Raw genomic sequence first — 18,867 nt, forward strand, 5'->3', positions numbered from 1 at the left:
GAGAGAGAGTTAAGACAAGCATTTAAGAATCTTGTATCATTATCATGTTGAGAATAAAGTGTGTTTATCTGCAATCTTTTTTCCCTCTTCTTTACCGGCCTAGCCCTACGTCGGTTTCAGCACACCACACCGACTTTAACCAATCACAAGGTATTTCACGGCCACAAAAATTAACCGACCACAAGTTTTAAGGCCGTACGTTCCTATAAAACGCTACTCCCCACTTCTTACCTTTGCCGTGACGTACGCTGTTCACCCCACACACCTCACCCTCTCCATATTTACACAATTCCTTCGGGGGGCCCTCTTTTTTACAGGCCTACCCCTACATAAAAAAAAACTGTAAAAATACTTTAAAAAAAATTATATATATATATATATAATTTTATTCTAACTGTATTTTGATATTGATATATATATATATATATATATATATGTTTATATTAAAATACACTTAGAATGAAATTATAATATATATATATATATATATATATATATATATATATATATATATATCCCCTTAACGACCATGGACATACATAAAACCGGTCGTTGCAGACCGGACTACGACCGCGGCAAATAGGAGCCATGGACTTACTTGGACCGGCGATCACAGTCGGGGGGGGGACTGACGCAGACCCCAGCAGTCCCCCTGCAGCAGCTCCGACCGCCCTGGCCCTCCAGGGCCATGTGATCACGATGATCCTATCGCCGCAATAGGAGTCTAGGAGCTGCCAGCAGGGGGACTGTCTGAGCTGCCATACATTTACTGAGTCTCCCACATGCCTTTTGCAAACACAAAACAGGCCATTTTGTATTTTGCTGAAAGTAATGGCTTTCTTCTGGCCACTCTGCCATAAAGCCCAACTCTATGGAGTGTACGGCTTATTGTCTTCCTATGTACAGATACTCCAGTCTCTGCTGTGGAACTCTGCAGCTCATCTAGGGTTACCTTAGGTCTCTGTGCTGCCTCTTTGATTAATGCCCTCCTTGCCCGGTTTGTGAGTTTTGGTTGCAGGTTTGCTGTTGTGCCATGTTCTTTCCATTTGGCTATAATAGATTTGATGGTGCTCCTGGGGATCATCAAATATTTAGATATTTTTTTTATAACCTAACCCTGACTTGTAATTCTCAACAACATTGTCCCTTACTTATTTGGAGAGTTCTTTGGTCTTCATGGCAGTGTTTGGTTAGTGGTGCCTCTTGCCTAGGTGTTGCAGCCTCTGGGGCCTTTCAAAAAAGGTGTGTATATGTACTGACAGATCATGTGACACTTAGATTGCACACAGGTGGACATCATTTCACTAATTATGTGACTTCTGAAGGTAATTGGTTACATCCAAGATGCATTATCTTGCACTTATCCACATTAAATGTCAGTTGCCACAATTGCGACCATTTTTCTAGTTTACCTAAATCATTTGCCATTTGGCTTATCCCTCCTGGAACATCAACCCTCTCACATATTTTTGTATCATCAGCAAAAAGACATACCTTACCATCAAGACCTTCTGCAACATCACTAATAAAAATATTAAAGAGAATGGGTCCAAGTACGTATCCCTGAGGTACCCCACTGGTGACAAGCACATGCTTTGAATATACTCCATTGACTACAATCCTCTGTTGTAGAATTCGCTGAACACAAATATGAGTGTTTAAAACAGTAAAACGTATCACAACGATGAAATCACCAGTAAAAGTGCAGTTTTTGTGTAAAACAAAAATGAAAAGAACAAATATGAATACTAAATTTGGCAAGCGTATTTGGCTATAACAACAAAACACCAAAAAGATGGCAATCTACAATACAGAAATAAGCGTATTTGGCTACTACAAAGGACTGGACATACCCCACTTTGAATTCCGTGGGTAGTCTACTTTTACAAATGGTATGCCATGATGGGGTTAATTTTCATTCCTCGGCTGCTATACGGTCTCAAAGGCAACACAGGCTCAGCAAACCAAATCGGGCAAATTTCAAAATGCAAACATGGAAAAGGGAAAAGCCCTACAATTCACCCCTGTTAGTTTGCAAAAACCCATAAAACCTGTACATTGGGGGCACTGTTGTACTCGGGAGATGTTGCTGAACACACATTGGGGTGTTCTTGGTCAGTAACACATAACAGGGACTGAGAATCCATGCCTAAAGTACAAGGTGAGAGAAAAATAACAACTACCCAAAAGTTTGACAAAGACTGGTGGTAGAATTAGTGCATGGAAAAAGTGTGACAATACCACCATTTGAAATACCCAAGGGTGTCTACTTTTAAAAAATATATGGTTTGATAGGAGTAAATTACATTGGCCGGCTTCAAAAATGTCCCAAATAAGACATGGGTGCATGATGACCAGCTGTGAAAATTCCAAGTTGGAAAACTGGAATGCGCACCCTCCAAATAAGGTCTTTTTTTTTTTTATAAACTCTTTATTTTAAAGATTTTGTTGTAGGGGGGTATTGATACAGAAATAAGAGTCAGGGGGAAGAAATTTGCATATCGCACACATTACATAACATTCTTCTGTTACCACATGACAGCCCTGTACAGATGTGAGGAAGTATTGGCAGTGGGTTATGAGGACTTTATCTTTGGCACCGTGTGGGTAATGCTTCTACTGCAGTGAGTTTGTCTGCCTATGTTGTGGGGGCGTCCCGGTGCTTTGCGTTTGGGCTCGTATTCCAACTCTGCTGGGGTAAGGAGGTGCGGTTTCCCTGATTCACCCAGGGGTTTTTCCGTCCTTTCCCTGCAGATTCGCTCAAGCCGTGTATGGTGTCATGAGGTGACCCGGCTGGTCGTTGGGCTGGATGTCTCAAGTATTTAGTACTGGGCAGGGTGTCTTGTGGTCTCTCTGCTTGCATTGGTGTGGGTGATTGACATCGGGATGGGGGGAGCAGTGGTGGTCTGGTTGGCCCTGTGGGGACACCACAGGTGCACGCAAGTTTTCCAGGTCGGCAGGGGGAGGGGGGTGCCAGGGATCTGGCGGCAGGCTCCGTGGTTGTCCGGTGTTTGGAGGCCCTGTTGGTGTGTACCCTGTGCTGGGTTGCGGTAAGTGTCGTTGTATTTCTGATTAGTGTGCGTTGTTTTGGGTTTTGGGTTACATCCATGCTAATCTCAGCCACGACAGTATGCCATGCGCCTCCCCGGCTTTGGGCTGCAAGAGTGGGGTGTGGGTTCCCGTGCGCCCCGCCTCCCAGGGAACTGAAGGGAAGGGGGTGGGCGAAAACAAGAGAGAGAGAGAAAAAAAAAAATAGAAAACCCGTAAAACGAAATCCCCACAATTTGGTGGGGAGGGAGCGGGGGTGGGAGGTTACCGGGGAGGTTAGGTCATGTTGTGCTTGTTTTGTTTGGTTTTGTGTCCGTTGGTTTGCATGCCTTTCTTTGTTTTGGGTACTTGTGGGTCCCTGGTGGTGGATGGGTTTCAGTTGTCTTAGCTGTTTGTCTCATTTGAGTGGGTTTTCGGGTCCTTCATTGGTCCGAACGGGGTGGTAGGTAGAGAAGTTCTAGGTGGGTGGAGTTTTGTGTCCCAGAGGACCCAGTTTCTGTTGAAGGCTTTGTAAGAGTTGTTTTTGTGTGCGGTGAGTTTGTTGAGATCCCTTGATTCCTTTATTTTGCGTATGATGGTAGTTAGTTTGAGAATGCGTTGGTCCGCCCATAGTTCTGCCATCGCCCGTCGCGCTGCTAGCGTTATTCTGGTGGCGAGCTTGTTTTCGCTCCTGGTGAGAGAGTCCGATGGTTTAGTGAGCAGCATGGTCCACGGGTCTGCTGTGATGGGTTCAATGAGTTGGTGTACTTCCGTCCATAGAGTTATAAGCTTGGGGCAGTGCCACCAGCAATGGAGATATGAGCCTGTTTCTCCGCATTGTTTCCAGCATTGTCCGTTGGGTAATTTCCCCATTTTGTGGAGTTGGTATGGTGTCAGGTACCAGCCGTATATTGTTTTGTAGGCCTGCTCCTTGTGGGTAAGGCATACCTTCAGTGTGCGTATCGCTTCCCATATTTCAGGTTCTTCTGGTGGTCCAAGGTCGCGTTCCCATGCTGTTATGTATGTATGTTTATTTGGGATATATGTGTCATGAGGGATATATGTGGGATATATGTGTCATACCTGTCCGGAGTGTAGGGGGGCTTCAAAGCATTGTTTCTCAAATGCCGTCGGCTGTGATGTGCCTGCTTGTTTGATCATGGGCTGTTGTGCTAGGTCGCGTAGTTGTAGGTAGCAAAAGTAGTCTGAGGTGCTGAGGGAGTCCGCATTTGGGAGGTCATCGTATGTAAACACATCGCCCCGTTGGTACTGGTGTAGTAACCTAGATATATCCCGCTGGTCGAAGTTGATGAAGTGCTTTGGGGTTCATCCAGGCGGGAAGATATTGTTGCGGTAGATTGGCATGACCGGGGAGAGGAAGCAGGAAAGGTCGTACTTAGGGTTTAGTTTGTCCCAAAGGGCATCGCTGGTGAGGTGGGTGGTGGTAATGCTCTATGTTTTGGAGGGACCCACATGTAGGAGGACAGTTGTTCCCAGCCCAGAATGTCATGTTCGAGGTCGACCATCGTTTGGCACCCGGCGGTGCGTGCCATTGTTGCATTGGGCCACGTGGTAGTAGTGATGGAAGTTTGGCAGCCCAAGTCCGCTTAGTGGTTTGGGGACGTACATCGTCGTTCTGCGAATTCTTGTTTTTTTTTATCACCATACAAATGTATCGATGGCCGCTTGTAGGTTTATGAAGTCCGTGTTCAGGATTGGAATTGGTAGGGTCTGGAAAAGGTATAGAAATCTAGAAGTAGGTTCATCTTCATAGTTGTGACTCTGACCAGCCACGAGACTCCTAGTGCGTCCCATCTTTGTAGGTCAGTCAGGGCTGTTGCTAGCAGCGGTTTGTAGTTGAGGACGTATAGGTCCTGGAGTCGGGGGGGGGGGCGGGGGGGGGGACGATAGTGTGATGCCTAAATAGATGATGGGCGCTGTTGTTGTTCGGACGGGGAAGAGGTTGCAGATCGCGTGGATTTGGCTCAGCTCCATCGCTAGGGGCATAAGAGTTGATTTTGCGAGGTTGATCATGTAGCCCCATAGGTTAGCGTATTCTGTAATTAGCGAGAACGTGGTGTGCAGGGATGGAATAGGGTGTGTTAGTGTCAGGAGTACAACATCTGCATATGCCACTCGTGTGTACGTTTCCTGTCGGATCTTAATGTCTCAGATGTTTGGGTGATTGCATATGGCCTGCAACAGGGATTCCATGGAGATGGCAAAAAGTAAAGGCAGCACTGTCTGGTTCTGTTAGCGATTGTAAATGTTGGTGCTTCCATGTTGGAGAGTAGGAGCTGTCCTGTGGGATGGTCATATAGTGAGGATAGCATTTTCATAAATTCGGTGGGGAATCCGTAGTGTGCGAGCACTGTGAACAGGTACGGCCAGAGAAGGTGGTCAAATGCCTTCTCTGCGTCCAGCGAAAGTATCACTGATGGAAGTCTTTTGTGTTGGGTGTACCATAACGTGTTGAATGCTCTCTTCTCATGTTGTGTCTGCTGCCTGTCCTTTGGGAATAAAGCCGACTTGGTCTGGATGGATCAATTGTGGGAGATAGTGGTTGATGCGGTTGGCTAGTGCCTTGGTGAATATTTTCAGGAGCGAGTTGAAGGCCTTGCATAAATATGGGATAAGCAGGTTCTGGAAGGTTTTATAATAAATGGCCGTTAAGCCGTTTGGGCTGGGGCTTTTTATGGGCTTCAACGTTTTGAGCACTGTGGTGAGGGGTGCTGCCAGGCGTTCTTTAGCCTCGGTGGGGAGGGTAGATTGAGGGGTTGTAGAAAGGTGGATATGCGTGCTGTGTGGTCTGCGTCGTGGTCTGATTATGTGGGGGTGTGGTTGTAGAGGTTTGTATAGTACTGCAGAAATTTTTGTGCTATTTTGTTGTGTTCGTTCCATCTGGAGTGTAAGTCTTGGAGATTTTCTTTTTTTCCTGTCTTTTCTTGAGGCAATTTGCTAATAGGGAGTCAGCCTTTTTCGTGGAACTTCTGTTTGGTCCACATTAGGTTTCTCGCTACGTATGTCGCTGAAAGTGTTTTGAGGAGGTCTCTTGTGGCTGTTAGTTGGGTTAATATTTCCTCAGTCGGTTGTCGTTTGTTTAAAGTTTCTAGTCTCTTCTGTTAGGGTTTGCTGGCGCTGTTTTTTGAAAGCCGTTGCTCTGGCCATGAGGTTGCCCCGCATGGTCGCTTTGTAGGCGGCCCAGATAATCGCTGGTGGGGTATTGTCTATTGTGTTTATGTCGAAGTATTACCGAATGCTGTTTGCTAAATTATGGACTGTTGTCTTGTCGCGAAGGATTGTGGGGATGAGATGCCAGGCCCAGGGGCGGGTGAGGTTTGGTATTTGTATGGTTAGTGAGACTTCCGCATGGTCAGACCAAGCGATGTTGCCTATATGTGTGTGGGTGCTCCAGGTTTGCATTGTGGGCGTTATGAGGAATCCATTGATTCTGGAGAATGAGTGGTAGGTATGGGAATAATAGGTGAAGTCTCGTGTGGAGGGGTTGTGGGCCCTCCATGCATCAAGTAGGGATGTGCCGTTGAGGAATTTGGCAAATAGTTTGTCATTCCTGGTCGCTGTTGGGGTTCTTCCGCCTGGAGTTCTGCGGTCGATGATGGGTGTGTGGGTCACGTTGAGATCTCCCCTGATTATTACGTTTTTGGCGTACAGGCTAAAGAGCTGTGCCTTGAAGTGCTACCAAAATGCTGCGTCCAGGGTGGTCAGGGCGTAGAGCACATGGTCAGTTTTGTTGTGCCTATGTGTCCTGTGAGGAATAGGTATCTGCCTGCAGGATCTTTGTGGATCTGGATGTTGTCTAGTGGGCATTATTTACAAAGTAAATCATGCGAAAATGTGAAAAGAAATGTGCCAGTAACATAATTATTTAATAACAAACTTGAGAGGAAATTATCATCAAAGAAGAAAGCTGTCCTCCTATGTGAAACGCATATTGCGTTCCATTCACGACGGAACACGTGATGCTACACACGATCGGAACCAGGAAGTGAACCAGGAAGCGAACATCGATCGAGCAATGGAACGCATAGTGCGTTCCACACACTAAAAGACCACACCACGTGATCGATCACATGCCCGGAACCAGGAAGTAACTAACGATCGGAAGGTGGAACGCATGGTGCGTTCCACGCTTTGAAAAGACCGCGAAACTGGCGTTTAAAGGCACACAGGGACACAGAGACTAACATACAGCCAACTGAAGAAGCCACAGAGGCGAAACGCATTTTGGCTATTATTTTATACTTATCTTTCCTATTTATATTTTATTTATAATGTACTAATAAATGATATTTTACTTTTAACCAAACTGAATCCCTTGCTGCTTATGGTGGAATACGAAAGCATCCTTGAGAATCCAGAACACCCACAGAGGGATTTGGATCACCCCTAATAGATCCTGAAGCCTTTGATACCAGAGCAAAGCCCAATTGGCTCTAAAATCTGTGAGTGTTTCCATCTACTGCCTATATTATATCTGTTAATAGCCGTCTGCACTATTGTGTGTACCCCTCTGTCTCCACAGAATTTCAATTGAGAAGAGAGGACTAGTATTGCTTGATTCAGATAGTGAACCTGAAGAGGTGTACTGTTATGACAGAGGGCGTTCTTGATGGGGGGGTACTGTCACAGACGGCCAGACGTGGTCGCTCCAGGAGTTCCCAACAGGGGACTTGAACCGGGGAACTTCTCAGTCCTGGTCCTGCTTCCTACCTCTGAGCCACAGCAGCTTTATATATCAACACGTGATTCCGGTCCTGTTCATCCTGGCATGTCAACAACACTGGGGGCTGTACCTTGACTATGGTTGTGCTTCACCTGACCCTGATCAGACATAAGCAGGGTATTTCAACTCAGCCTCGCCCTGTGATCTGGATCAAGTCTTTGATCCTGTTGTGTGTTTCGTACCAGTGTTCCTGTCATTTGATCTGCTACTTATTATTGACCCCGGCTTCTGACTACGTTTACTCTGACCTCTGGCATCCCTTGACTTCAGCTACTCCTCGTTGTTCCTGTCCTCTGGCATCCTTTGACCTCGGCTATCCCTTAACTATCCTGCTGGTTCAGTCCTTGCCTGTCCTGCGACTCGGTACTTCATCCTGCACAGCCCCCGTCCACAGACCCACAGGTCAGGTGAATTCTTACCTGACCACATTGGCCTGTGGCTATCTGCAAGGGTGAGCAACATATCTGCGCTACAAACTCCCAACTCAGGTAAGCCCTGACACCAGCCGTGCAAGCCACTAACTCCCAACAGTACCAGCCAGCAGAAGCGACCCTCCTGCATCTAAAAGGTAGGAAACTGGAGGGTGGCTAAAATTTGTACCTGTTTATGTGTATATCTGTATGTCTGTATCGGTATGTGTGTCAGTGTGTGTGTCTGTGCATTTACATATGTGTAAGTGTTTGTATCCATGAGTCTGTGTATGTATGTCAGTGTGTGTATTTGTGTGTCTGTGCATCTGTATGTGTGTATTTGTGTGTCTGCGCATCTACATGTTGTCAGTATTTGTATCAGTGTGTCTGTGTGGCAGTGTTTGTATATTTGTGTCTGGTTACCTACATGTGTGGCAGTATTTGTGTCTGTATGTGTGTCAGTGTGTATGTGTGTCTGTTCATCTATGTGTGTCTGTGTTTGTATTGGTGTGTCTGTGCATCTGCATGTGTGGCAGAATTTGTATCTGTGTGTCTGTGCATCTGCATGTGTGGCTGTATTTGTATTTGTGTGTCTGTGTATCTGCATGTTTGTCAGTGTGTGTATTTGTATCTGACACAAATACAGATATACACACTGCCACACATGCAGATGCACAGACACACGCAGACACACAGATACAAACACTGACACGCATGCAAATACACACATATACAAACACACATGAAGATACACAGAAGCAAACACTGGCACACATCTAGATACATACAATTAGACACACAGGTACACACACTGACACACATGCAGATACACAAACATATAGATACACACATGCAGATGCACATACACAGATACAAACACTGACACACTGATACACAAACACTAACACACATGCAAAAACACAGATACAAACATTTCTACACATGCAAAAACACTGACATAAAAAATTGAAACACTTGCAGGCACACAGAATCAAGATACACAGATACGCACATACAGATACACTGACACACAACTAGATACATAGATACACACACTGTCACACACATGCAGATGCACAAACACACAGATACAAACACTGACACGCATACAGTTACACAGACACACACTCACTGACAAACATGCAGATACACAGATACAAACATTGACACACATGCAGATACACAGACACACATGCACTGATACACATGCTAATACACAGAAACAACCAAAACAGATACAAACATTGTTTCTGTGTGCCTGTGTATCTGCATGTATGTCTGTGTATCTGCACTGTATATATTAATATGCCTGAGGCAGAAAAGAAGCAGGAGGAGCCTGGGGCAGAGGAAAAGCAGGGGGAGCCTGGGGCAGTGGAGAAGCCGGGAGTGAACAGCTAGAGAAATATGTATAAATGTAAGCTCGCCCCCTACTTTCAAATAGTACAGAAAGTGTCTTACAGTCAGGGAAAAGGGGGGTAAAAATGCTCTACCATTTCATTGTTAGAATTGTATTAGTACAGAGGTTGATAATGATTGCTATAGCAGTTTTAAGTACCCTTATTTTTTAAATATATGATTTAACTGTATTTACTGTATATGGGCAATGCAAACATTATTTTTAGATTGTGTTGCAATTTTTAGTAAACTGCGCTACTAGTAATGTATTGAAGGTTCTTACATATACTTAAAAGCAAGGTTTTTGACCACTTTCATTTATATTAATCTATTACACTTTCAGACTGTGTGAAATATGAAATATTACAAGATGAATGACACTGTATACTGTATCAAGCTTTTCATCTCACAACTATTAATAATTATATATATATATATATATATATACACACACACTAAACAGAATTATAAATGCAACACTTGTTTTTTCTCCCAATTTTCATGAGCTGAACTCAAAGATCTAAGACTTTTTCTATGTACACAAAAGGCCTATTTCTCTCAAATATTCACAAATCTGTCTAAATCTGTGTTCGTGAGCACTTCTCCTTTCCCGAAATAATCCATCCACATCACAGGTGTGGCATATCAAGATGCTGATTAGATGCATGATTATTGCACAGGTGTGCCTTAGGCTGGTCTGTATTGGGGTGGTCCGGGAGGTCCGAAAACCAGTCAGTATCTAGTGTGACCACCATTTGCCTCACATAGTGCAACACATCTCCTTTGCATAGAGTTGATTGTGGCCTGTGATTGTTGGTCCACTACTCTTCAATGGCTGTGCGAAGTTGTTGGATATTAGCAGGACCTGGAAAACGCTGTCGTATACGCCGATCCGGAGCATCCCAAACATGCTCAATGGGTGACATGTCTGATGAGTATGCTGGCCATGCAAGAACTGGGATGTTTTCAGCTTCCAGGAATTGTCTACAGATCCTTGCAACATGGGGCCGTGCATTATCATGCTGCAACGTGAGGCCAGTTGGAAGTACTGCCAAATTCTCTGTAATGCCTTTGGAGGTGGCTTATGGTAGAGAAATGAACATTCAATTCACAGGGCAACAGCTCTGGTGGACATTCCTGCAGTCAGCATGCCAACTGCATGCTCCCTCAGAACTTGCAACATCTGTGGCATTGTGCTGTGTGATAAAACGGCACATTTTAGAGCGGCCTTTTATTGTGGCCAGCCTAAGGCACACCTTTGCAATAATCATGCATCTCGATATGCCGCACCTGTGAGGTGGATGGATTATCTCCGCAAAGGAGAAATGCCCACTAACACAAATTTAGACAGATTTGTGAACAATATTTGAGAGAAATAGGCCTTTCGTGTACATAGAAAAAGTATTAGATCTTTGAGTTCAGCTCATTATTATTATTATTATATTTATATAGCGCCATCAAATTCCGCAGCGCTTTACAATGGGTGGACGAACAGACATGTAGTTGTAACCAGACAAGCTGGACACACAGGAAGAGGGGTTGAGGGCCCTGCTCAATGAGCTTACATGCTAGAGCAAGTGGGGTAAAATGACACAAAAGGTAAGGATAGTATTAGACTAGTGACAGTTGCAGAAGAGGAATCAGTCAGGAGCTATTAACAGTTTAATTGATACGCTTTTATGAAGAAGTGGATTTTTAACTATTTTCTGACGGAGTGGAGACTGGGTGAGCATCTAACGGAGGAGGGAAGAGAGTTCCACAGGAATGGTGCAGCCCTCGAGAAATCTTGAAGGCGAGCATCAGAGGTGGGAGTACGGACAGAAGATAGACATAAGTCTCATGAAAAATAGGGGCAAAAACAAAAGTGTTGCGTTTATAATTTTGTTCAGTGTGTGTATATATATATATATATAGTTAATAAAATGTTAAACAAAAATCTGCCCACCAGTCAAGCCATAATACTTGTTTTTCCCACAGAAATCACAAATTTGCAGTGATGTTACTACCGCAAAGGATTCTGGGTGGGTATATGCAAATTAGTTTAACAAGGAATCACATTTTTGCCTCATTCCATTTTAAACATGGATTCCTTTGACTCTGTGTTTGGGGTATACAACAGCTTTGAATCCCAACTTGGGAAAAGATGCAAAGCCAGTGAACCACTCAGGGACAGCAGTTTCATTGTTAATGCAAATCATCAGCATGAGGTTAGTTACTGATTTGGTTATTGAGGCTTGGTAGTGCTTGGGGGAAAAAAAAACAAAAAGGTTATGGTAGGGAAAACAATTGTGATTAAAAAAACCCTTCCACCTGAAGTTTGTGGATAATTAATAGAATGTTAAACAAAAATCTGCACACCAGTCTGTACAGGTCTTATGGCTTGACTGATGTGCAGATTTTTGTTTAACATTGTATTAACTATCCACAGACTTCAGGTGGAAGGGAAGGGTTTTTCAATCACAAATTTTTCCCCCACCATAACCTTTTTAGTTTTTTGCTTCATATATTGGAAGGCTTGGCCTGAAGTTATGGGGGGGGGCGTAAGGACCTTTAAAAGGGATCCCCCCGCCTTCCCTACCATAGCGTGATTAGTCTGCCGAGCTGCTACCCCACCCTCCACTCCCTCTATTCACCATACTCTTCTAATGTAGGCCCACTTTATTTACTGGCCTACAGCATACGTCGGTTTCGACACACCTCAACCGACTTTTTCCTATCTCAGGTTTGCAAACTACAATCTTATTTCATATCATATTCCATTTAGCCCCAAACACAAATAAATATATATTTAAAATATATAAAATAAATACGACTAACCGGCAATGGTGACGTCGTACCATCCAGTTGAAATGTTTTTTGCAGGCAAGACATTGATTCACCTCCATATCACCCATCCACCGTTCTGATGCACGAATCTTTTGCTCAAATTCAAGTGCGTCAGATTTCTGCCAAAGAGCATCTTTGTCCCTTATGAAGAAAAATGTATATATTTTATAAATATTAAAACGGCATAAGGTATAATGTTATGTGTACGTTTATTCTGCAGAGTTTAAAATATGTATTAATAAAAATGGTTTCAAAATAAATGATTCAACATTTAAATATCTTTCTATTGGTTTTTTTTTTTTCAATGTCTTATTTTTTATTGACATTTTCTATCACAATAAACATATAATAGGAAGTATTGGGGGTACAGAATATCTTTCTATTGTTAGATGTTGCATGTATCAAGTGGTGCACTTAAAGGGGCACTTCGCTGCACAAATACAAAATAAAATCACTGTTTAGTACTCCAATAAAAACATGTATACATTTCATTTGGTTGAAAGCAAGAAGAAAAGGAACACTGCCTAAAAAATATAAAAAAATAAACTTTTAATAGTGAACGAAATACAAAGTGATTATTTTGTACATTTAAGACGTCTAGGTATGTGCATACAAAGGCATAAAGAGATACTATGCAGAAATGTAAGATTTAAAAGAGACAAACAGCATCTAAATAACGGAGATGTTGTTTGAAGATTATCTGCTGTGACAGTTTGTCTACTGTTACAGTTTGTAAAGAGTACTCTGTTAAAGTTTGTCAGGCTCTAAAATAGATACTGTCTACAGCTGCAGTTTATAAAGAATACTCTGTTACAATTAGTGATAAATACAAGTTTGACACTGAACTCGTGTGATAACACAAATATATGCTGTCTGATGTTACTATTAGATACAAGCTGTAGTCAAGGTATATCCTATGCCTGAGAAAGCACCTACTATGGTTAGTTAGTTAAATATAACCCCAGTATCGGTATAGAGAGAAAACAGATGAAGATATTACTGTGCCTTCAAGGGCACCTACCAGGTAGAAGAGCTAACTACAGGTAATAAAGAGAGGAAAAAGGAGAGAGAATATATCCTCAAAGTATAACTGTTCCTTCAAGGGCACCTCTCTTATAATAAAACTGCGGCTAAATCCTTAATTCCCCTCCCGACGTACCCAAAACCTATATGGCTATTAGTTGAAATAGGGATGTCCAGAGGTAATCACTGCAAGTGCACAGGGTGTAGTGCTAGGAGGGATCAGAAAAACCCCGACGGGCGTTGTCTTGTGTTGGCATGTATAAAAGAATATGAATTAATACATATTGTACAGATATAGTGGAATTGTTGTACTAGATCTCTGCATAATCGTAAAGTTATATTACCTGATAAGTATGTTACTGATAATTAGTATAAAAGGTTGTAGTACAAGTATATGATTTCCTTCATACGTATAAGAGCTTGTTCTGCCCCTTATCAGATTGGCAGAAATATATATACACATAAGGTGCTTTTTTGATGCTGACAAATTATATTGCATTTAGTGTATGGCTCTTATACAGTTTTATGACTGGATTACACATCTTTTTGATACTAGGTTGCACATCATTAGGCAGATAATAAGTCTAAATTCAAGAGGATTTAAATGTAATTCAATTGGTGAAAATTAGTAGGTGATGTAAATATACCGGTATGTACAATGGAAAGTTGGTCCATATATCATGCAGAAGATGTGAAGGATGTGTTGCCTTATTTCCATTTTCCTGCTGCAACATAATAAAATATATCTGTAGATAGATTTTTGTTATGCAGATCCATACTGTATTTGCCATATAGAAATGTCTATGTGGTGAGTGTGTTGCCTTATAGTCTACTGTTCAGTTTTGTGAAAAAGGCATAACATATCTTGATAGGTATAGCGTAGGGGACATGTTATTGCTTAGAGATAAAGCAGGGGGCGCTCTTGGTATTTACTATCTCTGCAATGTCTTATTATCAAAAGATGTAGATTACTTGTGATTATGAGAAGGTCATAGGAGGTTTAGATTAGTATTCTAAAAGTAATAATATGTGCATATGATTGTATGTAATCATAAAGTGCCAAAAATGAAAACGGAAAATTATTATGTTTAGAAACTGAATTCAAGGTATATGAAATAGTGTATGAAAGGTGTGTAATTGAAGTCCCTGTGGAGTGAGGGTCCTGAATGAGTATATCCATTTGGATTCCTTTTGGAGTAGCTGCTGGTTGAAGTTCCCTTTTCTAGGGATAAAGATCAGTTTCTCAATAGCCTGGAATCTTAAGTTGTCAGTATTGCCATGATGGAAATTCATGACATGTATTGCCACAGGTGTAGGTGTAATAGTATTTTTTATAGAATTAATGTGCTGGAGGATCCTTCGACGAAAGGGTTGGATGGTTTTTCCGATATTTTGGATGCCACATTTGCACGTGATCAAATATACTAGCCGGGTAGTGCTACAATTGACCAGCGCATTAGTTTTGATGGTAATTTTCGATTGTGTAGATGTAGTTGATTGAGAGGGGGTTATGAACTGGCAGGCTTTGCAGTGGCCACACCTGTATGTTCCCTTCGTGTTTGTGAGCCAGTTGGGCTCTGTTGGAGTAGGAGCCAGGAAACTATGAACTAAGAGATCTTTCAGATTCTTAGATCTACGAGCCGTGATAGATGGATGACTAGGTAGTGATTTTTTCAAAGTGGGGTTATGTAAAAGAATAGGCCAGTGGTTGGAGAGTGTCTGTGTAATTTTCCCCCAGCCACTATCAAAAGTGGCAATGCATCTTGGGGTCGAAGAGCTTAATTTTGGACGTGTAGTTTTTAGACTTTCCAATCTATTTGTCTCACTGGCACGTTGATATGCTCTTTTAAGAACTTTGTTAGGATACCCCAGGGCTTTGACACTCTTGGTAATATGTTGAATCCTCAGAGCATTTCCTCCTTGCTCTCAAGTATTGTCCATATGGGATTGAGGCTTTCAACCTATATGGGTGATGACTCTCCCAATGGAGGAGGCTAATAGTTGAGGCCAACTTTCTAAAGAGTTCTGCATAGTATCTCTTTATGCCTTTGTATCACATACCTAGACGTATTAAGAGTAAATGTGCAAAATAATCACTTTGCATTTCGTTCACTATTAAAAGTGTATTTTTTTTAATATTTTTTAGGCAGTGTTCCTTTTCTTCTTGCTTTCAACCACATTTCACTTAGGGTTAACCCCTTCACTGCCTTGACATTTTATCCTTATTTTAGGCTTTCACTTTGTTAAACTTTCTAAAAATCAGGTTTCAATACCTATCTTCATTAAAGCCACCCCCGAAGTGCCAATTTAAATGACTGACCTTCTGGACAAACTGTCAGATCCTGCTATCAATCTAGATGACATTCAAAATGTTTTCTCTATAAATCATTTGACGAATAGTTCTAACAACACTGATATTAATGATGCATTCTTCGAAATACAGAAATTATATCAACAACACATCAGGAGCTTCTGGGAACTAACAAGTTTAAATCAATATATTGAACAGAAATTAGTTCCTAGAGGTCTTCGACCAGACATACTTCTACCAGACAAAATTCAAACAGAGGAACAACAAAACGAATGGAATGCCATTCTGCTGGACTGTTCTGCTAGACTAATGACCTTTCTAGTCAAACTAGAAACTACACATCTAGAGGAAACTAACACCAAATTACAAAATGAGATTGTACAAATAAAAAGGTTCAAAACAGATAATCTCTTTTCACCTATGGAAACAAAATTACAAAAAAATATCAAACAGTTTACACAGAATCCAAGAATAAAAAAACATACTAAATTCCAAAGGGATTTTAAGGATTTCAAAGAGGGTGAAATCTTTCGCAAAAAACGCAAATTTCGTAAATATACCAGTAGCCAGAGAGGCTCTATGTCTGCAGACACTGAATCGTCAGATTCGGATGCAGGTTCCTCTAGATCTAGACAAAGACAATACAGCAAGAGTACGCGTAACAACGACCCAGTCCCAAGTCACTCACCCACTAGGGGCATTCTTAAGTCTGTCTTAAGACTGATAAATCGGTTGCATTTCTAGATGCCCCAATTACCTCTGACAGTATAAACTCAACTGTCTCTAAGACTTTTTTAGGACAGGATCTCCCTCGAGAACAGAGGGGGCGACTGAGGGACAGGGATCGCTGGGCCTACAAGCGACAAGGACGGGGTCAGAGATTCTAACATCAAACAGAATCATTAATCTCTCTGATTTCTCACTACAACCACGCCACATCTCTCTTTTAAGTAAAGGCCTTACATATGTACCCACTCCCGGTTACAATAAATTTGAGTGGTCAAAGGATATAAATCTTTTTGGCAGGAAACTAGCATTAAATCTAATGCACTCCAAAAGGGATTTGTCATTGGCAAACGACTTCGGATTAAGCTTGGAGGATTTTGAGTTCTCAAAAATATTGACAGAATTACTTGAGGAACAGAATCCCTCTAAATCCCTGACAAAACTAAAGCCCCAGAGTTGGTTCACCCCCAACCTGAAGGATACTCCACATGTGGATCTTTTTTTTTTTTAAATGACCACTAGCGACCTGGCAAAAATGCACCTTGAATGTCCATTAGACAACAATCTGACTACTAATGAACGGAAAGCGCTCAAAGAACTAAAAATGTTAGATAACGTTATCATAAAACCAGCCGACAAAGGTGGAAACATTGTTTTACTAAATCGTGACAGGTACATTGATATGTGCATGACACATCTTAGTGATGAATCCAATTACAGTGTTCTCCCCTCTGATCCCACCGAGAGGTACATTAGAGATTTTGAAGCCTTACTCACCAAAGCGTTAGACTAAAAAATTATCAACATAGAGGAGTATAAATACTTACTACCACATAAACATCCAACTGTAGCAACTTTATATTGCTTGCCAAAAGAGCATTAAGACATCAGAACACCCCCTGGGAGACCAATCATCTCAGGCAACAATTGTCTGACTGAAAGAGCCAGAAAGTTTGTCAATGAAATCCTACATCCGTATGTCACGGACCTACCATCCTATATACAGGACACTAAATCCACATTATTGATTCTAGAAGGGCTTCAAGTACCACCATATACCTTACTAGCAAGCCTTGACGTTGTATCATTGTACAGCAACATCCCACATAAAACAGGTATACAAGCATGTCACTCCTTTCTTGAATCAGCATCATACGAGGAAGCGCAGATTTCTTTTATTCTGTCTCTGTTGGAATTTATTCTGACCCACAACTAATATTCAACGGCAAATACTACCTGCAAGAGACCGGGACCGCTATGGGTACGACTTGTGCTCCTACCTATGCAAATCTCTTTTTAGGATGGTGGGAGGACAGAGTATGGAAAGATCCACAATACAGTCTGTACCACAGATAAATCTTAAAGTGGTACAGATACATCGATGACATGCTTATACTCTGGACTGGTTTGGTACAAGTCTTTGAAGAGTTTGTCAAAGCTCTGAATGACAATACAATAAACCTAACACTTACGCATGTCAACGATGATAAAGAATTGATCTTCCTCGACCTAAAGATTCTCCTAATGGAGGATGGTACTATCCAAACTGAACTCTTTAGAAAGTTGACCTCAACTAATAGCCTCCTCTATTGGGAGAGTCATCATCCGTATAGGTTGAAAGCCTCAACCCCATATGGACAATACTTGAGAGCAAGGAGGAACTGCTCTGAGGATTCAACATATTACCAAGAGTGTCAGTCTTTGAAACTCCGTTGCAAAGCCCTGGGGTATCCTAACAAAGTTCTTAAAAGAGCATATCAACGTGCCAGTGAGACAAATAGATTGGAAAGTCTAAAAACTACACGTCCAAAATCAAGCTCTTCAACCCCAAGATGCATTGCCACTTTTGATAGTGGCTGGGGGAAAAGGACACAGACACTCTCCAACCACTGGCCTATTCTTTTACATAACCCCACTTTGAAAAAATCACTACCTAGTCATCCATCTATCACGGCTGGTAGATCTAAGAATCTGAAAGATCTTAGTTCATAGTTTCCTGGCTCCTAATCCAACAGAGCCCAACTGGCTCACAAACACGAAGGGAACATACCGGCTTGGCCATTGCAAAGCCTGCCAGTTCATAACCCCCTCTCAATCAACTACATCTACACAATCGAAAATTACCATCAAAACTAATGCGCTGGTCAATTGTAGCATTACCCGGCTAGTATATTTGATCACGTGCAAATGTGGCATCCAATATATCGGAAAAAACATCCAGCCCTTTCGTCGAAGGATCCTCCAGCACATTAATTCTATAAAAAATACCATTACACCTGCACCTGTGGCAAGACATGTCATGAATTTCCATCATGGCAATACTGACAACTTAAGATTCCAGGCTATTAAGAACCTGATCTTTAACCCTAGAAAAGGGAACTTCAACCAGCAGCTACTCCAAAAGG

General features: G+C 42.0%; 1 protein-coding gene across 3 annotated transcripts in view; it reads right to left on the bottom strand.

Moving 5' to 3' along the window:
* Window positions 1–18,867, bottom strand: part of FYCO1 (FYVE and coiled-coil domain autophagy adaptor 1) — a 260,863-nt gene that overhangs the window by 78,999 nt on the left and 162,997 nt on the right. For 2 of the 3 annotated variants that reach the window (XM_063452011.1, XM_063452009.1), the window contains one exon: window positions 12,394–12,543. The exons of the other annotated variant lie outside the window; for it this stretch is intronic. In XM_063452011.1, coding sequence (XP_063308081.1) covers window positions 12,394–12,543 — 150 coding nt within the window. The remainder of the gene's footprint in view (window positions 1–12,393; window positions 12,544–18,867) is intronic. 3 annotated transcript variants of the gene reach the window in all.

Source organism: Pelobates fuscus, chromosome 4 (genome assembly GCF_036172605.1).
Source record: "Pelobates fuscus isolate aPelFus1 chromosome 4, aPelFus1.pri, whole genome shotgun sequence".
Classification (NCBI taxonomy): Eukaryota; Metazoa; Chordata; class Amphibia; order Anura; family Pelobatidae; genus Pelobates; species Pelobates fuscus.